The following is a 23055-nucleotide window of genomic DNA, read 5'->3' on the forward strand; positions in this document are numbered from 1 at the left end:
ACAGCTTGGATTCTGTGCCTTTCCACTCTTCCTCCAAACTCTGGGAACTTGATCATTGAATGAAATGAAAAGTATATTTTTATGTAAAAAAGTAGCTTGGCCCACTGATCAGCAGTTCAGTCTCTTATAATCTACCTTATATCAACGATATTTTCTACATGAAGAATATAAATAAATCAAAGTCCATGAGTAGGATCTGTTTTACAGGAAACTTCTATTACGTCCTAGCAGACTTTTCAAACCTTGAGTAAATACATTAAAATTAAAGGCTACTGTTTTTTTTTTAATTTTCCATTCCAGATCATGCTACAAATGAGACTGATAAATTTACTTTAGGAGTTACTCTACATCTTTACTAAAGGACGACAAAAGAGATGTTGTACTGCTTCGCAAGATCTGTAAAGACCCACAATAATAATACAAACTCAACTGATTTAAAACAATATATAAAAATGTAACATTTAAATCCTAGTGACTGCATAGAGTCACTAGGATTTTATGCAGAGTTTATTTCAGCATAAAAAACATAAAATATTTATCACCTGACAAGGCTTTTTATTCCCATCCGTTTATGCAAAGTCAAGTTTATCAAGTGGAAAAACCAAACTCTAGACCAAATGAGGGAAGCAACATCTGTGTTGGACATTTTTACATAGTATGAAAATCGGGTCACACATGACAGCTTCCAGAAGAGAGCAGTGAAGTGTGCTAAAAAGCTGCATCTCTTTGTGTTTGTGCATTAAACTTGAAATGAGCATGAGGTAAAGATTTAGAAGCAAAAGAAAAAAAAAGACCCAAATCGTTACAAATCTTTTATTAGGATGTTTGTTTTTTTTTAATTCATGACAAGTTTCATTTTGATTTCCTTTTCTATAATTTGCATTTATTTTACAGTTGTTAATGTGCAATTATCTTTGATAACGTTGGGTCACAGTTACAGGGCTTTCACAAAGTTATTGGCACTTTGAACACAGAAAGAAGGAAGATGAGCAGTACAGGAGGTCCACTGGTGCTACAGGGTTACAGAGGGCAAAGAGCAGGGGCGGCGAGGAAGCGCCTAGTTTCTGGGTAAATATATACCTCATGCTGCGAGTGCACAACAAACAATCGGATCCTTATGTGTGTGTCTATATATAATATACAGTATGTATCTATACATGTATAGAATCGTATTTATATATGTACTGCTTAGAGACAAAAAGACTCCTCATGCTGTGCCACAAATTATTCATTCAAGTGTGTAGGTCTACATGTTCTGGGATGTGAAAAAAGAAAATAAGACTACGCAAATTACAGCTTGCTCTTAATGTTCAACAAACAAAAACAAACAAAGAAAAAAAAAAGCTTTCAGTTCTCAAAAAATGAGATAAAACATTGTGAGAAAGGGACCTTTGAAAGCTGACATGTCATACTTCTTTCCACTTGAGCCTAAACCAGCGTTTATCAGTAGTCTAGTCTAGAGACCTGATTAGACTACTAATCAAGTAGGATGTGGAGATTTTCTGTACTTGGGTTGGGCCGGAGTGTCTTACCAACATGGATGACTCACCGGCGAGAAGTCACTCTGCTATGAATCAGAACAGATTACAAATGGCTCAGCGGGTCACTATGCAGCGTGAACCAGTCTACAACAAGCTCGCTGCAAAGGCTTCTTTGTGCTGCACTTTACGAAAATAAACAAACGAGCGATGCGACTTCTAATTCTGGCCGCACAGCTTGAACCTCTTCTTTGCCTCTCAGAAACGCATGATTAGGCTGGTGGAAGTGAAACGTGACACCAACTTGAAGCGTGAAAGAGAGGAAGCTCACAACAGTCTTCAAAGATGGTGGAGAGGTAAACGGGGGGAGGCGTGCCCACGTGGCACTTACAGTCGAAAGCAAAAAGTGAGGTTTTTGAAGTTGTCACCCTTACACAATACTGCATTTTTTTTTAAATTCTCTACACTGACCCTAGTTGAGCTATCTAAGTCAAGTCTTACATTTTGAACAATGACAAAAAGAGGTTGAGTTATTATGCATCTGTGACGCTCCCAGCAATGTAATCTGCAAGACAAAAAAGCACTTCAGATTCAACTGCATTTGAAAAGAAAGACGGATTCCCCCGTAATCGCCTGCAAAATGATATAAAAGGTTAACGGCACATTCTAAGTCAGTTCACCTGCAACAGGAAAAGTGAGTCCCCTGTACTGACATGCATTCAAAAGGATTCAGTCAAACAAACTTTCAGATTTGGGGGGGGGGAAACAAAAGTAAAATAAAAGAAAGAAAAAAAAAGAACACTGGTTGTCGACATTTTTTTTCTAATCAGGTGCAAAAAAACAGGAAGAACACTTGGGGTTTAACTCATTGGTCATCTACAAGAAACACAGGCAGGCACAGGGAGGGATAAATTAAAAGACATACTCCACCTACAGGGGTTTGATTGCTACACGTTTCTCAAAAAGATACACGAACCACTGGTTCTTTTCATTAAGGTGCAGAAACCACCCACATTTCTCTCTCCGTCTCTCATGGAAGGTGCAAAGTCATCTCAAACTCCAAAATAAAAGCCTTTCCGAGTTCCTACATTGCAGAGGTGCGACGGATAAGATACTGACACACATCTGTACAATCCACACCAAAGAACTACGTGGCACACACAGATAGTACCATTAAAATCGGTTTACTTCAAGCAATAGCTCGCTTTTTTCTTACTGCTTTCAGTTAAAAGGCACATTCTTTTGTCTGATAACTACTACTGACTCTTTTTTTTGTAATTTCTGTACAAAGACAAAGCTAACAGTTTTTTTTTGTTGTTGTTGTTTTGTTTTTCGAGATCAATATAACCTTTGAGTTTCTGCAAGTAATCTTCAGGATTGTGAGCAAGCGGTTTATCAAAGCTGCAGACCCACAACCTAAGGAAGGGTTTTAACAGACAGTGAAATCCAACTAAAATGTTCGAAATTATTTCCTTTCAGGCTGGTGAACAGAAGACGAAATGTGTCAAATTTAGCAGTTCAACTGCTCATTCCATCTCTTTCATTTGAAAATAAAGCTAAAAATAAAATGACACAAATTCCTATCATAAGACTCCTTTGTTATACTCCTGCAAAAATAGCACTTTTCCTCTCATTTGACAATAACTCTTTCGACAGAAGCTTACTTACGTGGAGATTTTAAAACAATCACCCTCGCTCTCGTCGCTCACACCGATTTAGGCATCGGCGCCTGTATAAATATAGTTTTTCTTCTGAAAATAGAACCATCTTTGTTTACCTGTTTCCTCTCAGTCCTCTTTACAATCATCTTAGTAAAAAGCTCCCCTCCTTCCATCCCCAATTTTTAATGTTCAGTTCACAGACACAAACATGCGAGCACGTTTACAAAAAAGTTGAGAATATTTCTACAATATGCGGCACAGTGAAACACTCTGAGGTGAGGTGGGTTGAGAAGAAGATGTAAGGAGGAATAAGTAGTGTTATTGTGTTTTAATACAGTTAAATTTAGTTCTATTTCCAAGGCTGGAACACAAGTTGTCAGGCTTGCATAGAGAAAAAAAGCCAGCGACACGTACATTCATATTTTTTTTTGTCACCTCTGCTCCCAGCCTGCCAAAACATCTCTCCCTTCTTCCCTTGGCTGCACTGGTAGCGCCCCCTACCTGCACCTCGGGGAATGTATCTTAAATGCAACCGTGGCTGCACTTGCACACCATATGAGACGAGGGGAGGTAGAGGACAAACGCTCAAGCATCCTTTTACTCCACTAACTCTGTTTTACAGTCATAAAGCAAAAAAAAAAAAAAAAAAAAAGAAAGTTGTGAGTTTTTACGTCCTGGTTATAACGGAGTGACGGCTGTCACCCCACGGACTGTTGTACAGACAGCAGAGATGTAAAGAGAGATCAGGGAGGGGCCAAAGAGTGAGGAGGCAAGCACAACCGGGGAGTGGGGGTACTGGTACGTGCGTCACCAGACTTAAACCTTTCCAGGGGCTGAGCGTTTAGAACAACGGTACTCCATCCCCACCCACGCCTGGCAGAGATTCACCTGAGGAGCCGCCCGACTCCATGCCGGCGCCGCCGGTGGCCTCCAGGGAGGCGGGCTCGAAGGCCTGGTCCGCCCCCAGGGCTTCGTCCTCTGTCTTGACTCCGTCGGGGAGGAAGGAGGAGTAGGCGTCGCTCTCCGCCATCAGCAGCTTCAGCTTGGGGATCCAGCTCTTCCGCACCACGCGGCGGGCATTGGTGCACATGTCCGCTGCGATGGCGTTCATCTCGCTCTCTTTGAAACTCGTGGCAAAATTCTGGCAATAAACTGAGACAGACAAGACACGGTTAGGCTTTCTGGAGACACACCTGTCATGCTTTAACCTGATTAAATGTCGGAGAAAGGGTTTTACAAAGACATAGAAGCACAGGTAAAAATACTTTGGGTTCCCTTGATTGTATGTGAAACCTATATCTGTTAGTACGGAATTGCTTTTCCAACTGAATAAATGTACTCAAATGAAATGTTTATTTGTTAAAGAAAATACTCCAGTTTTCTAACTTTACAGAGTCTGAGTTTAAGCTCATTTATCAATCTGTCACTATTATAATGTCAAGTAAAATTTCACACTCCCACTTAGGCAGACGCTTGACTTTTCTACAGCAGTGACAGATTCATTTTTCCACCCCTGCGGTTTTGGCGCATCGCCAGCGTGCAAGGTGCAAGTAGGTGGGACAGCTTGCAAAGCTGCTTTTTCCCCACAAACCTTAAGAGATGAAAGAAAACAGTCAGATTGAAAACTGTCGGTTAAATGCTTGGGAATTCTTTAAGTAAAATATTCAAGTCCCACCCTCACTGAAAAACATAATTAAAAAAAAAAAATTACACAGAGTAGGTAGTTTCTTCAATTTCCTCTGTGATAATATATTGAAATAGTTCTGCAGCTACACAGACTTCAAATCTGTTCAATCTGAGAACATGTTTCTGCTCCCATCATATGCTCTTGAAAACAACTCAATTTAAACGCAGAATATTTGTGCAGTGAATCTATATATGTTAAACTACAATGACTAAAACTAGAAGACAGTCTTTTCAGGTGCTCTAGGTCATTGAGAATAACTGGAACTCAATCTGAAATGACTCACTTCTGCAGCTGACACAACTGGAATAAATGACTAGATAGAGCTGTGTTAGACTTGTTGGCCTATTTTATCTATGTATTCATCCAGATATCAGACATTCACTTAGCCATCTGTTAACTGACAGCCATGGAATAAAAAAAAACTGCCTAAAGATAAATCTCCAAAAATACTGAACTTATCTTGTTTTAAAACCACATAGTAAAAGATTGGGGTGATGCTGAAAATGGGAAATCCCACAGACAAATCCTTTGAGTCACACTCAGTAAAATGAGATGGAAAATTTCTGCATCTTCTCAGAACAACTCAAGACTTCACTGTTCGATTGGGGTTTAGTAGATCGTGGCTACAAAATACATAGTGCCCTCGCATTTCATCATAAATTTTCATTTAATCTATTGGACTTTGTGATAGATGGCAGCACATGCTTGACCAGGCGTCTTTAATTACCAGCAATTCCTACAAAAGTCACATTGGTGTCACAGTTTTAGAATAAAGACAGATTTCCTCAAAATATTAATGGAGTATCATTAAGACCAAGGAACACTCAAGAAGCTTCCATTAATAGTAAAAGGGAAAACCTGTCAAGATATGGCCGTCCATCTAAACTAATATCTAAAATCTAAACAGACCAGCAAAGCCTTAATTAGAGAATCAGTTAGGAGATCCATCATAGCAGTAGAGATCCAAAGTTGGTAGAGTGGATTGGCCTGACAGCAGTTTTGCACTCCACAAAGTTGGCCTTAATGATGGTAAAAAGATGTTGTTTGCTGCAATATGACAATATTGCATTTGAAAGAAAGCGGTCTGGTCTCATCTGACCAGACCGCACAGTTTTGCACAGTTATGTTACATAACTGTGCAAAATGTTTTTGGATTTCTTCGACCAAGCTGTCATAAAGTCAATTTGTTCATAGTAAAATCCATAAAAAACCCTAGTTAAGACTGCTAGAAAAGATTTTAACAACCTGGCCCATATGAACTAATAAGAAATGAAGACTTATGTAAAAATGTGTTGCTGTTCTTTACATTTCTTTTTCTTAATTAAAAATAACAAGCAAATTCTTTAGCTCTTTGCATAGGCAGATAGGCAAAATGCTGTTGCTCACATTTGACCGCATGGAGAACTCTGTTGTCCAGGGGTTTGCGGCTAGGGTCATTGGTGGACGAGCGGATCCCTGTCCCACAGCTGTTGGCCAGAGTATTCCTGATACATCCAAACAAAAATGAGGTGAACAGAATGGAGGGAAGCTAAAATAGCTGTCCTATTTCTCTAAACTGAGCTCAAAAAGAAACAATAATTTCCATATTAAACCGGAGCCTCGTCTGTCTTTACATATATACATTACAGAAATAGACCCTCACAGAGGAAACGAACCTGTCAAAGAAGGCAGCCAGCAGCCTCCTCAGCAGCACCTTGTGTCTCGTCCCTGCGCTCACATGACAGTTCATTAGCTGGGCTCTCGAAATATACACAGAAGTTCCTGCAAACAAAAGCACATGCCAGAAGGTTGAACACCCGACCACAAACAAATGAAGACATGTCCTAAACACCGATTATTTATAGAGACATGTTTATCTGGTTATGTTCAGACAGACATGGGGAAATTGTTTATCTAGAGACAACTGATTTATATCAGATTGCTGTGGCTGCTGTTGTTCTCAAAAGGCCGGGCTGTGTTTGCACCTATTTTGGTGCTATTTCGCTGCTTTCTTTGTGTCTTATATGCTTCACAGCAGAACAAGTTTGTATTCTGCAGGTTGCATTCTTTTCTCACCTTTCATACAAACACACACTCACCCCTGCACGCCCACCCCCCCACACACACAGGACACTATAAAGTAAAATTGCAGCCACACCCACATCTAATGTGGAGATTATCACAGGATGTCCTTAACACAAACATATGTGCAACACGGTCTTATACTCGAGTGCCAATCCCCTCTTATCATGAGCAGAGCTTCCTCTAAATGTGAACACGCTATCACTACTCGCAAGTTTAAGATAACATCTGGGGATTAGAGCAACCAAGGTATAGAATTATTTCACGTTTTGGCTACATTTCATATACAAAGCAACCCCCCCCCCCCAAAAAAAAACATAAAATACAAGCAAAGCAAAAATTTGTGTTGTGTTTTTCTAAAGCTCCAAAAAGAGAGAAAATTTAATTTAAAAATGCCAAAAATAGAACAAAAAATACACAAACAACAAGCACTGATTCATTTTCCAGCAGCATGTAACCTAACATGCAATTCTCTGAAATGTGGGAGATCACTCAAGAAACTTCACAGAAACAGTCAAGGGTTGAACCAGGAAGCAGGGCCTTTTGTGCAATATAACACTAGCGTTATCTGCTGAAATATACTATATGCACAGTAACAAACATAAGTTAATATTTAAAAAAAAACACAGACCAGAAGGAATTATAAATACTACTCACTCATTAAATCTAAAAAATAATGCTGGATATGTTACTAACTTGTCTTAAAAGGCAACCTAATAACAACTCATTGAAATATATCAAACAGCAGTAAAACAGTGTAAACAGAAGTATGATCTTTTCAACATATATTTTCAGAGACTCAGCTGAAGAAACGTGACTGTGATTTAAGCCAAATGAGAAAAATCACACAGAATTATGAATTACTAAAACTACTCCAATTACCAAAAAGCTAAATAAATAAGTAAAATAAAATAAATAAAGAGTGGTCAGGGGCGCACTGTATTCAGTTCTCTAATCTCTGAAAGTTGAATAATTAAACAATATTAGACCATTTTATTTTTATTCACAAGCCAAGTTTAAAAAATAAACAAAAAAATCTTATTTGGACTGTAGGTCAGCAAATCTCAGCACCTGGCCTCTTTCCACACTGGGTGATGATGTAACGTGCAAAATAGAATATTTTTTCAATGATCTTTTATAATCGATTGATTTATGGGTAAACAATCCATCATACAAATGCAGAATTTGTCTCAACTTTATATCATGCTTAGTGGCACATCGACTCTTTTAGTTTGGTAATTAAAACACAAACACCTAGTCAATAAACCTATGTGTTAGCTGAATTATCCACACAGATTTTCCTTCCAGGACTTCACCGTGCCCAACAATAATCGGATGCACTCACATACCTGAGACTAGCTCTAGTTTCTCAGCAGGATCTCCTTCCTCGTACAGTTTGGGATGGCAGCGGTTTCCTATCTGAGCAATAAGTTCTGGAGGAAGACAAGTAAGGTCTCGGCCTCGCATCCGACCTCGGGTCTCTATGTGGTCAGGAAGGGCCTCGACTCTTTCCCCGGCTGCTGGAGAAATTGCAAAACCCACATTAAGTTCACACACTCATTGTATTTTCTGATTGTGCCCCCTAGAGTTTGATGTAGCGCTATAGAATTAGAGTCAAATATAAAAATAAAGGGTTGTGTACTTTGAAGCACATTAATGCGTATTAAATGTTTGCTTTAGTTCTACTACCTGCTGCTCCCATGTTGAGCATACTGTACATGGTATACATGTTGCAGATCTGCCTGTACTGCTCCTCGGCACTTTCGTCTGTTCCCTCTTCTTCCTCCTCATCGTCATGGTAGCTGATGGGTGAGTCACTAGCGTAGGTACTCAGTGTGCCGGGGCTGGCACCCTCTGACATTCCGAGCCCAGCTGCAGAATTCCCGTTGGTGCCGGCATTTCCACCAATCCCACCACTGGGCACCATGCCTGCCAGGCTGGTTGTAGTGGCGTTCATGCCCATGGCCAGTCCGAGAGCTACGGGGGTCTGGATGGCACTGCCCCGCACCGCTTCCTGGGAATAACGGGCCGCCTTTCTGGCCCCTCCTCCTCCACCGCCGCCACCCGAGCCTAACCCGCCTCCGTCGCGGGTGCTGCCGCCCTCCCACAGCCGCTTGGCAACAGGAGTGCAAACCACAGAATAAGGAGTGGCGGCTTCCGTCTGGTTGGATGGCTGCTCTGTCTTAAGTCGTGAAACGAGAGGGAGCGGCGTCACGCTGGAGGCAGGACGTGGTGCACTGTTACTGGTCTGTGTTACAGGACTCTGCGGCTCTGAGGTTGGAGCTTCCTCGGCATGAAGACCCTGGGAGTCACAACTTGGGGACGACACCTAGAAAAAGCATGTATATATAAGTTTTATGCTTGGACACATGGTCACTTTAGTGAAGATATGGACTTGCAGTTTTCTGAAGTGAAATCATCAGTTTAGTCTTGTGTGACAAATAAATACAAGACAAATAAACTAACATTAACAAACTATTCTTATCAGATTGCCTTACCCAGGGCAGCTGTGGCTACAATCTAGTTGCTTGCTATCGTCAGAGTGTGAATGTGTATGTTAATGGAAATGACTAATTTCATGTAAAGCATGTTTGAGTGACCTGAAAAGAGCTATACGAGTCTGATATGTCATTATATTGCAGCTGGTTTAAGAAAAGTCCAACTTCAACTTAAAACAGCAAAGAAAAACCTAAATTCATTGGAGAATTCAACTATTAGTAGAAACCACTTCAGCAAAGCTGCATATCAATTTTCTCACTTTTAACAAATGGACATTTTAGCCCATTATCTTTACAAATTGAATTCAATGTGGAGATATGTGTAGGCACTCATTAATAGGCGACTCCATTAAGATCTGATGGTCTTTAATTTAACACTTTAAAACAGGTCCTCACAATGTATTGCAAATTTATCATTATTGTAATGTTACTATATGCAATATAAATAGTGTCTCTCTATGGTCATATTTGGTAAAGCTTGCTGCTGAATGACACTAAGATGTTTTGGTAAGGTAATTAAGAAAGTACTGTACAACTAAGTTGTGGCTTCTTCAATTCAGCACATATTGCCATATGCAGCTTTTTCAATAAAGTCATTTTGTTAAGACAGAAATAACAAATTACTTATTTTCCCCCAGTACCTGAATAGCCTCCTCACCATATGCAGTCTATGTTTGTTAGGACCCCAGAGCAGAAAAGCTTCGACAGTCTTTTGTTGAAGCTAAACTTAAACAGCAAAAAAAAAAAAAAAACTTTGCAATGTCATATTCTTTGCTGAAGATATGACTTGTGTATTTATCACAAGTTATACCTTGATTTCCTTCTTTGATTCTTTACATTTTCACCATCATGTTGTGGATTTTATCTTTGCGATTGTATTCAAGCATTATCCTGTTATGCATCTCATTATTCATCAAACTTTTACTGTTGGACTGATCCACCTTAAATTTGACTCACAATTTACTGGATAGATTTTGCTCAGGCCCTGTGGCTGTAGAACCCAAACCATTAGCCTTCCTCCGCTGTGCATGGCAGATCAAGCTATACATTATGGCCAAGCATCTCCATTTTGGTATCATCTGTTCAAATGACCCTGGTTATGTAATTATTTGAGTATCTGGCATGCAATTATTTTTTTAAAGCCTTCCCTTCTGTCAATTATTCTTTTACAAACAGTTTTGTTAGGTCTTATTCTTGCCAAACTGAAAAAAGCTTTATTAAGCGTAATTTGGCTTACAAAATGTAGCAACTGAAACCTAAAAAAAGTAGCTTTTAAATTACTTTTTAAGAATAATTTTGGGCTCCTGGTACTGTCTTTCTATTGTTTTTAATCTTGCCTTAAAAGAAATGACCACTAAATATCATGAAATGGCCCTATAGCTATGTTAGATAGAAGGGAAGTAACAGCTACTTCTTAAAAAGGAGTTTTGAATATTTCCTGCTTGAAACAAAAACAAGATAATTAAATGAAAAATGAGAGAAAACAGGAAGACTCACATGATAAGGATCAGTTAAGTATATTTTTAGTTTTATAAGTAAGTCTTTTATATATATACAATTACATTCTGACAGAAAATGAAGCAAAGCTGACTATTTTTTAACACAATACATCTAAATTTAAGATTAGTTTCTTAGCTTACTTTTGACTGTCACTACACATCAGTTTTTCTTGATGTTTACAAACATTAAATCTCTTTCCCATTTTTTATGTACCTTTACCTTGAGGAAGAATTCGGTGCCCTTCTCCATGATCTGCTGGATCTGAAGAAAGCCGGCAGTATACATGAGAAGAAATTGGTCTCCCACTGTCATGCTGAGGCGGCCTGTGTAACAGAAAGCCAGAATCTGCTGGAAGCACTGGGGCTGCACAGCTGGAGGGAGCTCAACAACAGTGGGGCTTGTCTCGTTGCTGTTAGCAACCGGCGCATTGGTGCTGCTGCTGAAAAGGTCCCGGAAATACGAGCTGCTGGCCGCCAGAACAGCTCGATGTGCCTAAGGTAAGAATAGAAGAAAAAGAAATAGAAATAACTTTTATTGTCACTCAGCGGAGAAATTCAGGTGTCCCAGCAGCAAAGTGAAAAGCAAGTCAATTCACACCAAGGTCAAAATGTAAAAACAGAAGGTAAGAATAAGAGACTGTACAGTACGGACAAATTGAATGAAAATCCAAAATAATAATAGCATACTCCAATCCAAAGAAATGTGCAACTGAGTAAAATGATACCAGAAATGTACAACATGTCTGTATATGCTTATGCTTAAAAAAAATACCGACTATTTTACCAGAATCTGAACAATTGTGATAATAACAGCGAGGATGTAAACATTTATTGAGTCCATCTATCAACTGTACAGTTTTTTTTTCCATTTTCAATTGACAATCAACTGAAGTAGAAAACGGACCACAGGATCAAATTTTATACTAATATTTTATTTAATCGGATTTATATGACCCAGAAATTGTACTGTGTGCAAAAGTGCGCACACATTCTAGTGAATCTAATGGCAGCACTTGAAGTTCTCAATTGGAATATGGACAAGTACAGTGACAAGCAGAACAATATCCTGGTCACAAAAACTCAAAAAAATATACAAATCAAATCTACCTCAGAGTCTGCTCTGACGCTTCCTGTAAAGATCACCAATGTTGAGACTCCAGTCCAGTCTATTGTTCAGGTGAACACCCAGATATTATAAGAGTCCACTATCTCAATGTCAGTTCCCTGGATGCTCAGAGGCCTCGGTGGGGTGGATCTGCACCTGCGGCGATCAACCAGCTGGTTTTCACCGTGCTGGAGATGGTTCAGCTGGCAAGGATCCACAAAGCTCTGTCTGTAATCTGAGACATCCTGATCTGTGATAAGGCCGACGATGGCAGGGTCATCAGAGAAGAGTTGATTGAGAAGTCTGCAGTGTAGAGGATGAAGAGGAACAGTGCCAGCCCAATTCCATGCGGGGCCCCCGTACTGCAGACTGGCCTGTCCATGACAAAGCCCTGTGTCCTCACATAATGTGGGCAGCCACTGAGATAGTCCAGTATACACTGGGACAGCTAATGGTCAACTCCTGACAGCTCCAGCTTGTTCTTTAGACATCACGGCTGAATGGTATTAAAAGAACTGGACAAATCAAAGAATATGACCCTGACAGTGCTTCCTGGCTTACATGATGGGCCCCAATACTCTCAAGAAATAAAGAAACTTATGGGTCAGAGGTCAGTAATTCCCACTATCTATGTGCTTCAGTCCCTCCTGGTATAAGATGAAGGCAAAAAAGCGAATCTATAGTGAGAGAGGCTATCCATGTGGGGAGTCGTAGGTCATCCGAGGGTCAGAGGAGCCTTTTGTAACCCGTCTCCAAGAAGGAAGGAAGTCCATATAAGATTTGAAGCATGACGGAAAATTAACATCCCCCTCTTCTTCTAAGAAACTACTTTCTTTTCCCGTTTTTTCCCCCTTCCTGTATGTTAATCTGCTCATTTATAAAAATGTAGAACAGTGTTGCTAAGGGAGTTTTCCAGGCAATAAGGTAAAGGGCTTTTTGGGGAGTTTTTTAAAAGATCATGTAACGGCCATTTCTTAAAAAATAAATAAATAAATAAAATATATATATATATTTTATTTATTTAATATATATTTAATTATATATATATATATATATATATATATATATATATATAGGTTTATATATATATAAAGGTTTCAGGGTAAACAGGTTGTTTTTATACTCTCTTCACTTGGAGTCACTACCCCATTGGAGACAAAAATCATATTTCTGTATGAAGTAGATTGTTCTGGAATTCTGGGATAAGCCGTCTCTCCTACATAAATAAACACAGATGTCTCCTTGCCTATTCTATACTATCCTGGCTCCAATCTTAAGGTTTCTGTTTTTTTCCTCACTTTTCATATTCGAGATGGACTAAGGCTACGCTAACACGAGACCGTTGCCTGGAAACTGCCGCTATTTTCGGACGTTGATCTGGAAAAAGTTCCACGTTTAGACAGAACCGCCAAGACACCTTGAGTCAGCTGTAGTTGTCATGCCAGACCACTATATGGTGCTGTGATTTTAGCATCTCATTGAATGCGCATGCACGTTAGACCCTTAGCTTTGCAACCCACTAGCTTACACCTCATTGTAACTCGTGTCTGTCTCTCATGGAAGAAGTGCTCATGTAACACATATTCCTTATCAGAAGTTGTGTTAAACTTAACAGGTTAAGGAGCACAACACAGCACAATACTATACACCAATACTATTGTTGATATCTGCTGGCTCATGCGTAGAATAAGCCAAAAATTGCCATTGTGAGAGACTCTGGTCACTGGTGTCATGAAGACAAGGATTGCAACAAAAATGTTACGGTTTAATTGATGAGCAGCTCTGTGTATACAGGACCTAAGACTTAAGAATAGCTTTTTTTGTAACAGAAAAAAAATCCTGCTGTCTCTTGTATGTTTTATTGGACATAATGCCCAGCTCATATATGTAGAATATCTGGAGATGGATAAGCAGGTGACAACAGCCGGGCCTCTCAGAATTAGCTGACTAACCACTGAGCACTCTGGTAAATTTGACAAGGAATAGCCTTGGGTCAAATAGGACATCAAGACAACTTTAATAGGATGAAAAGTGAAATAAATACACAACTAAACCTGGACTGGGTGATTTCATGCTGATTTGAGAGACTGAACCACGGTTTGGATTTGTAACCTGAAAAAAGAAATTCTTGTTTTCTCAAATGTATAATTAAAATCTCTACTCATTTCATTATTGTGAACCCACTTATTGCATCAGACACAAAGAGAAAGACTTGTCTAGGGCGTCATTCATACAAGAACCGCCACTTACCAGAACTTTGGTATTACAAAGTAAAACTGGAATTCAGCAGTAAAAATTGTCACACATATCGTATCCTATATAAAACAAACCAAAAAGGTACCAAGGAGGCACAACAGCTCTAACTTCTCAAATTTTGTCCTTCATTCCCAACCAAGTCCTTCTCTAAAAAAGAATACAACAGTAGAATAAAGTGTGATGAGTACCTTGAAGGCATGGCCCTTGACCACAACAGAGACATCACAGTAGAGGCCTTGCAGTCGCTGCTCGTTCAGACACTCTAAAATGTTGTTGCCAAAGTTTGGGATCGCCATCTGGAGGGTCTGGGCCATGGCGCGCCTACGCACACCACCAAAGGGTTTGCTGGGAAAGGAAGAAGAGACAGAAGCCAATAAGTTAAGCTACCACTAAGTCAAGTCTTTAATTTGAGACAAGGCTGCCTCTAAAGTAGACCTCAATAAATCCAATGAGCTGTTAGGCTGGCTATGACATTATTCACATGGTAACTGTAGAGCTGCTCAGCGAGTAACACTTTGATTCATGGGTTTCAGCAGCTTTGTCCACAGCTACGAGCAGGATCGAAGCCACACAGTGGGATAACTTGGAAAGAGCCACTCACAGCGATGACAAAAACTCTTCTTGTGATGTCTGTGTGGTGTGAGAAGCATTTCAGAGGGTAATGTGTGGAGGAGGAGCAATGTAACAAGGACAAAAAAGACAAAAGGCTCAAAGAAAGGAAAACAGGTGAGGAATGTGTGAGACGCAAGAAACTAAAAATGTCTCATGGAATTTCATCAGTGCAAATAAAATAGCTAAAGATCATAATTTAATCCAAATCTGCAAAAATCACATTACTTCCAACTGAAAAATATATTTAAAAGAGCAGCTCTTAATCTTCCAGAAGCATAAAAAGGTAAAAATGTGCATAAAGCCTTCAGAAAAACAGGTAATCTGAAAGTGAAAGTAAGCATTTAATAACTGCATATCAAGTGGCAAAAATATGACTGGTAAAGAATAGCTGTTTTTAAGTGAAGTTAAGTGGTCTTGCTTTATTTTTTTATAAGTAACCAGAGATTTTTTAACATTTCATTAGCAGTCCACAACTTCATGTTTCCCCAAACAGGAACAGTCTTATGACATAAGAATTGGCCCCATTTCTCTTCACTAATCTTACAAATGGGAAAGGAAAGAGAACATGCCATCCATCCAAAGAAGATTTTTCATACATAACAATGGCTACAAGAAACACTTAAAAGCCTACAACTGGGGCTGTAGCAAAAAAATACAAATAAAAATGGATGAAAACCAAACCCAAGTATATACTGCCACCACACACAGCAAGGAAGATGGTAATGGAGGTTAAAAATAAGTCCACAAACCATACAGTTAGACAAATGGATTCCAAAGTCTCCAAAGTACCCATTAGAAACTATCTGCATACTAACTAGTTGCTCGGAAATACGTTGGACAGATGAGATCGAGACCAAGCTGTCCAGCAACAACCACTCCAGGCAGATCTGAACTGAAACAAATGAGTATATGGCACCCAAACCTGGCATACTCTACCAAACAAAAAACTAAAAATGATCCAAACATACAGCCAAATCAACAAGGAAAAGGTTCACTAGATGGCATTGATATTACATTAAGACTTTTATATAAGTCTTCATCAGGGGCCCCGATAATAGCAAAGTGCTCTGTATATACTTTGACATTAAAAGACACACAAAAAAATACTTCTTCTTTCTTCCCAGTGAAGACCTTTCATAGAGTTTCGCAGATTTGTTTAAACTTCAACACAACCTATAATCACACTGCTCAAGTAAATAACTTCAGCTGTACAATAACTGTTATTGTCAGGGGTAGGCTGGGTAAAAGCCTTTTTATCATCCTGTGTTTTGTGTAAGCTATAAAGTTGCACGTCCTCAGATAAGTGGGTCATGTTCTCTTATTCCGTGTGTGAAAGTGTGTGTGGTCTGAACAGAAACCACATTGCATGTTACAGTTCACCTCAATCAACAGTGAAACTACTGCACACTCACTTGGCTTGAAGCTTCTCTTGGACTGCTGTCTGTTAAATAAAAATGAACCAAAGGCAGACTGTGAAAATATTTGAGGACAGTGGGAAGACATTTCTGTTTACTGTTATGTGATCAGGTCTGCACGTATGCATTACTTACAGTTAGTGTACCAGCATTCTTAGCATGCTAAGTACAGTGACTTGCAGAAGCATTCATACTCTGGGAACTATTTACATTGACGTGTTATAGCCACAAACCTCAGTGTATTTCAATGGGATTTTATGTAATACACAAAGTATGTTCCCTGCCTGTAAAAGGCAGGGAACATTTTCAAAAATATTCTTGTTTTACAAGTAAGAATACAAATCTGTTTAATCAGTGCATCTGATAATTTAAAAAGTACTGTGGAACTGCAAACCAACAACTTAAAATGATGAGGACTCTGGAGATAAACTGCACAGTAACACAGTTGCTAGTGTGGTTACCTTGCAACGATAAGGTCTGGGTTCAAATCCCAGCTTTGGTTCTTGTTCCAAAGTGTTTGGATGTTCCTTCTGTACAAGGATGGGTTCTCTCTGAGTAGCCAAGCATCATCCAACAGTCCAAAAACACGACTGGGAGGTTAACACAGTCGCTTACTCTAAAACGCTCTTACGTATGGAAGTGTGTTCATGGCTGTTTGTCCTGTGTGTCTATGTGCTGTCCTTTCATGGTCTGTATAGTTGTCCAGCATGTACCACACATTAAAGACATCAGCCCGCCACAAAGATGGACGGGCGAAGAAACCAAAAATCAGAGAGGAAACCAAGAGGACCAAGTTAAATTTAGAGAAGAATGTCAGAGATCCACGGCTCAGATAGAAGGATCTGTTCATCCTTAAATGCCATAAGTCATCAATTACATTTATGGAAGAGTGGCAAGGACAAACCCTATTGTTAAACAAGGATATAAAAGTCCCTTTTAAAATTAGCTACAAGCAATAAAGAGAACACAGCAACAATGTAAAAGAGGATCGTCTGAATAAATACAACAAAAACTTTCTGGGTTCACATGCAAAACGTGATCTGTAAGGGGCAAAGCAGAACTGATCCCAGATATGAAAGGTGGTGGTGGCAGCATCCAGTTCAACAAGGACAGGGGAACTGTTCAACAGTATGGAAAGAGGGCAATGCTGGGATAAAATGTATTGGGACTGCTAAAGATTTGAGTGGGGCAAAAGGTTGATACTTTTCAGACATTTCATTTGCAAAACAAAAATAATAAATAAGGGCTGAAAACTAAGTGTTCCTTAGTTTGTACTGGTCTACACAAAAACTATCATTTGAAAGACTGTAGTTGATGTACCAGGATTAAATGTGGAAAGGTTCAGGATGTGTGAATACGTTTGGTAGGTGTTGTATATACTTTGTATGCTCTCTGTCAAAGTTACGATCATAAAAGAGTCGTTAACTTATCCAAATAACATTGGTTGTTCTGACAAAAGCAAATAGCATTGATTCTTTGATTTGCCCATATAGCACTGGTCGTTCTATAAACTGATGTGAAATTTTCACATGCTTAAGACTGAGCATGCCTGCACCACACTTTCAAGAAAAAAACATACACAAAGCTTTTCATCAAACAGATTCCTTGTGCTTAAAAATGCTGTTTGCATGCTGCTCTCATGCAAACAGGAAGAAACAGATATGCATCGGATAAATTCTGTTTTTCAATTGAACAAACTGACTGATACCCACCCTGTTAGAAGTATACAACCAATTTTGGTGTGACTGCGACTGAGAAGGGCTGGACTGAGCAGCCCCATCATATCCAAAGCCCTTCATTTGGGATCCAGCCAAGATCCAGGGTAAAAGAGAAATGCTTGCTTTGTCTCTGTCTCTCTCAAGCTCCCTCTCTCTCATACTAAAACACAAATGCACACACACACACACAAACTCAAACAAACCCACAAAAGGCACACTGAGTCACACACGGACATTAGACAATACTGCTTGTTTACAGTTTGGCGAGCTGCACCGAGCAGACACATGCGTGCACGTAAAGTCACACTAAACGCCACGGTGAGAGCAGGGTGTGTTTGCTCAGTTTACCCTGACAGTGATAGAGAGTGTGTGCATGCGTGCTTGTATCCATGTGTGTGATTATGCGCTAAGGAGGGATAGTGGGGCCTGCGGAGATGAGAGGGATCATATTAGGTCCTTATGCTATTAAATATATAAAAAACAACAACAGGAACGAGTCAATCTCATACTGTGGCTTAAATTTTATACTCCTCCAGCTTGGAGGAGAAAGTAGGTCAAACATTCTTGCAACATACTCAAAGACTTATCACTGTAAGCTTCAGGAATATTTGGCCCACATATAAATGGAACTGCACATACTTTTTTTTTCCAGAAACTCCTATTTGATTCAGTTTTTTGAGTGTCCTCTCCAGGTAGTTTAGAAAAAGGTACTGTGGATCTGCCTTAGGGATGAATATATCAGCATTAACATTTCATTTCAGATTATTTTTTAAACATTTGGATATGTAAAACTGGGCCAAAATCAACAACCAATGCTTATTTACATCTTGTTACCTTTTGTGTATGTGCTTTGGGATGAGGGGGTCATGTGGTATTTGTGTAGGAATGTGACCATGATAGTTATACAGACAGTGCAGGACTGTGGAGTGCTTATCTGAAGCCGGGAAGCACTCAGCTGTGTGCTTATTTCTTTTTTTTTTTTTTCAAGGTGTTGAAAGGGTAGACAATGGTGTATAATATAGGTAAATATTGATTATTGGCTACAACAGCAATATTTGTTTTTCCACTCAACACCGTTATTAATATTGATTATCGACCCCAATGTTCATATTTCTGCTTCCCTAAACCGGTTAGTTTATTGTGTCAAGTTATATTTGCTCAAAAAAGGGGTGAAATTACATATTTTACTGTTGCATACCTGACTTTACCAACCTAATGATAAGACAAACCAAATTCGATTCATGCTACGATATGGAAAGGACGAAGAAGATTTAAGAAGAAAACAAAATTTGTTTTAATGGAGGTTGGTGTTTAAATGGTGGAAACATATTCTACAGTATTGACCATAATTTGTTGTCTAAATAAAAAGGACAATTGACAGTTACAAGCCAAATAAATACTTATTCTCACAATAAACTTATCAAATTCATAGGAAATTGTTTTTTGATACCACATGGGGATATCTAAAAGAAATATATATATACATATATATATATTTTTTTTTTTGTATGTGTTTTGGGTCACAACTTTTCATAGGTATGGGTATAAATAACTCCAAAGGACGCCTGTAAAAACATTACAGGTGTCCTAATTTCTAACCAACAAACATGACCTGTCACCATTGAAGCTCTGCCTGATGAAATCATTTGTTTTGACCTTCAACTCTTTTCAAAAGTTTGAATATAAGTAATGAAAAAATGGTAAAATGTGAGATTTGAGTAATTTTATGACTGTAGAATACTTTAAAACAAAAACAAAGAAAAATAAAACTTAAGGCTTAAACTGGTTCAAGTATATAGGTGTGCAATGATTTATTTAGGGATATTAAGCAAAATTAGGGAGCAACAATAACCATGGGTAAGTTGGAAACTGGGTCACAAAATAGTTTAAGAAACTCATTAAGGGGCTTGTCATTTTGGTCACTTTTCTACCAACCAACATTAATTCGTACCACCAGAGGACATTTCATACCTGCTTTGAGAATAGATGGTTTGAAGTAACCTTGTACAATATACCCATAGTCTGCTCCAGTGAAATGTGGATTCTGCTTAGATCAGGAGTAAGAAATATGCTTCCTAGGAGTGAAATGACCCAAGTGGAGATCAGAACCAAAATAGAGATTAGGTGCAAGTCAAAATTTTCAGAAAATACTAAGCAGTTTAATAAAATTTTACATGGGATTAGCTGTAAAAAGAACTAACCGGATTTGCAGTGATTCAAATAAATCAGTAGAATAATAATAATAAAAAAACAACAAGGAAAAGAACACAAGATTCTATTCTGTACAAACAAAAAAAAAAATCATGTGACAACATACAACAATGCAGTTATTCTATCTCTACATCTGCAGACAGCACAAGTTCTGACACAGCAACATGGATGATTCATGGAAAGTCACAGGTACACCTGGCACACAGTTCACTCCCTCTGTGGAAGCATTTCCTGGTGTGCATGTGTCCATGCCTGCATACCTGTGCTGCTCCTCTCATGTCAAGACATATACAGCTACAGGACAGATTTGTGATTAGTCATATCAAAGCAGCACACACACACACACACACACATATATACCCAAAGCTTCTCCTTTCTGAATCTCTGCCCATGCATGCCTCTCTGCAAAGATGTTTAAACTGGAAAACATGTCAGACTGTGATGAAGAAGTGATACAGAATCCAGTCTGTAAAAGGTGGATGGGGGACATGAGGCAGAAGACCCCGACCCACGTTGTTGGGTTCTAAGCAGACAAGTCGGTGGTAATTAATCCCCTTTAACAGACTAAATGCTCCATGCCCTCTCCCATCCGCAGCAGGCCTATGGGAGGAGGCTAACGGCTAAGCTAACGCCACTGTTAAATATTTTGGGCTCACCATCCCACCTCACCGGCTGCTCTCATCCCGGCTGCACAATGTCGAGGCATTTCCGCGCTACAAACATAAACAAAAGCAGCACTTACTTCCCGAGAGGACGGGGCTTAGGGACGTGCTAAGGCCCCAGGTGTCGGAGACCCCAATTTTGCCTTCTTTTTTTTAGCTTATTTGAATATTTTGGTGATGGGGGAAATCGGCTCCCCCTCTGCCATTCTCCATTGTACCGACATCAACAGGTCATCCCAGGACACGCAGCAGCTGAGGGCGAGCCAGACGGAACCAGTGCGGCACGGAGCAGAGGGGGGGTCGGTGGGAGCACAACAAGGCACAATTCTTCGAAACCGGCTATCGCAAGGGGCTGCCGGGCCAAATAAAACAAACAAACAAACAAACAAACAAAAAAAAAAGACAGACATTGAGAGACTGCTTGCTCTCTCGCAAGTTTATTGACACCCACGGAATAAATCTGTTGAACATCATTAAAATCCAGATCTGAGAAAAGATAATGACGAAAGTTTAAGCTGCGCCAACCTGGATCCATTTCGCTCGCATGGTTAACCCAAAAACTTTAATCGTCCCGCATCTGCTAGACCGATTTGATCCCCACTTCCGCCGCCACCGGATCATCATCAGACCCCCCGACAGGACGCCCCCACACAACGGAAAAAAAAAAAAAGAAAAAAGCAAGACACTCACCCCCTCACTGGGAAGCTGATGCAGAGCGTTGGTCTAAAGGAGGAGACGCAGCGCTCTCTCCCCCCGTTTTTCCTCGATCCGGCCGGCCATTCAGTGCGAACGGAACGGCGATAGCAGAGCCATCGAGGGCGGTACAGTATCCCGGGGGATTGCGGAACACAGAGCCACTGATCGCACAGAGCAGAGGAGGAGGAAGACAAGCATGACGCGCTCGTCACTCAATCGCATGATCGTTTCGAGCGCAGCCTCATTTTGGGGGAGACCTATCCCTGAACGGCGGAGACTGTTTGCGCAGTGGCACAGCAGCGGGACTGCAACGAGAAAGACTAGTCTCTCAGTTTTCCTGCTGCTCCCCGCCTGTCAGTGGAGAAACCCAGGGAAAGTAGGCTAACTGCTGACTGGCTGTACTCATTTCAGCTCGATTAAATTCTGGGCACGCATTTGAATTAGTATCAAACCTTCTGAACAAAACGCTGGGCAAGAAACCTCTAAAGCCACATTGCTGTATTTTCTTATATTTATACATATATATTGTGGCCTTAATGTGTGGGTCTTATATGGTTATTTATTGTGATAGGTTTTATTCCATGCTGCATCACAGTGGTGGTTATTGCATTAACAGCACCCTGGGCAAGCCCCCTTTTTTTTTGCTGCCCCCAGGTTGTACTACACACAACTGTCTGTTAAGCCTGGATTTCTCCTGCTCCTTAATTGAGGCAATTTTCCAACAACTCCTCTGACGGAGAAGCATAAGTGTTTCAAATTTGGCCATTCTTTTCAGTTGAAAAGCTCTAAACAGATTTCCATGTATATTTGTAAATGACCTCCTCCCTAGTCTTTGTGCAACCCTTGCAGCGGGCGAGCCTATTGATTTACTAGAGCCCAATGAACACAGGGCAGACTGACACTTCCACCAGGTGTGTGCACACAGGATCTGGGCTGGTTGTGAGTGGCTGTGAATGAAATGAAGGTGCAGCTGTAGAACCTCAGCTGCGAGAGGAAGGTTGGGACCATGCCATTTCTAGCTCAAATCTAAACTTGTAGCACAAGCAGTAGCCTAAAATATGTACACTGCCATTTAGCTCACCCAGCATGTGCCACAGGTGCCACAATTTATATAATAAAAAGTTGAAATAAAACTGAAGCTGCATGCATCAAATAAATCTGATCTTTATCTTCTATAAATATATGTTGAAATTATTATTTAATGAAATAAAAAACTTTTTTTTTCATAAATTAAAAATCAAAATCCCTGAGTGGAACAAGCACTACTAAAGAAATGGTGATTGGTCTGAAGCTCAGTAGTGGTTGTGCAGGTTAACCAAGACACAACAGCAGTTTAAATTCATGTACTTAAAATTAATATTTTTTAGGAACAAAATGTGTTTTAGAAAATATATTTATGATTTATGTTTTTGCTATAAATTTAATGTAACATTTTATTAGATTCACAAATTTAATTACTTCATGCAGTGACAAACTGAGAACTTTAAAATGCAGTG

The 23055-nt window shown here is 39.7% G+C and overlaps 1 protein-coding gene across 5 annotated transcripts; it reads right to left on the reverse strand.

The window, feature by feature from the left end:
• Positions 1-799: 799 nt before the first annotated feature.
• nacc1a (nucleus accumbens associated 1, BEN and BTB (POZ) domain containing a) lies at positions 800-22704 on the reverse strand. Of its 5 annotated transcripts, none has more exons than XM_028041444.1 (8): positions 21554-22704; positions 14434-14590; positions 11099-11377; positions 8577-9216; positions 8237-8404; positions 6482-6587; positions 6213-6310; positions 800-4291 (listed from the first exon to the last, which is right to left on the reverse strand). In XM_028041444.1, the coding sequence occupies exons 2-8, from the start codon at positions 14557-14559 to the stop codon at positions 3981-3983; spliced, it is 1728 nt and encodes a 575-aa protein (XP_027897245.1). In that variant the 5' UTR covers positions 14560-14590; positions 21554-22704; the 3' UTR covers positions 800-3980. The 5 variants fall into 5 exon arrangements, with proteins under 5 accessions (XP_027897245.1, XP_027897242.1, XP_027897246.1 ...); XM_028041441.1 differs by having other exon boundaries at positions 8237-8407; positions 21554-22703; XM_028041445.1 differs by having other exon boundaries at positions 8237-8407; positions 11105-11377; positions 21554-22697.
• Positions 22705-23055: the final 351 nt, after the last annotated feature.

The sequence above is a fragment of the Xiphophorus couchianus genome, chromosome 16 (genome assembly GCF_001444195.1).
Source record: "Xiphophorus couchianus chromosome 16, X_couchianus-1.0, whole genome shotgun sequence".
Taxonomy (NCBI): Eukaryota; Metazoa; Chordata; class Actinopteri; order Cyprinodontiformes; family Poeciliidae; genus Xiphophorus; species Xiphophorus couchianus.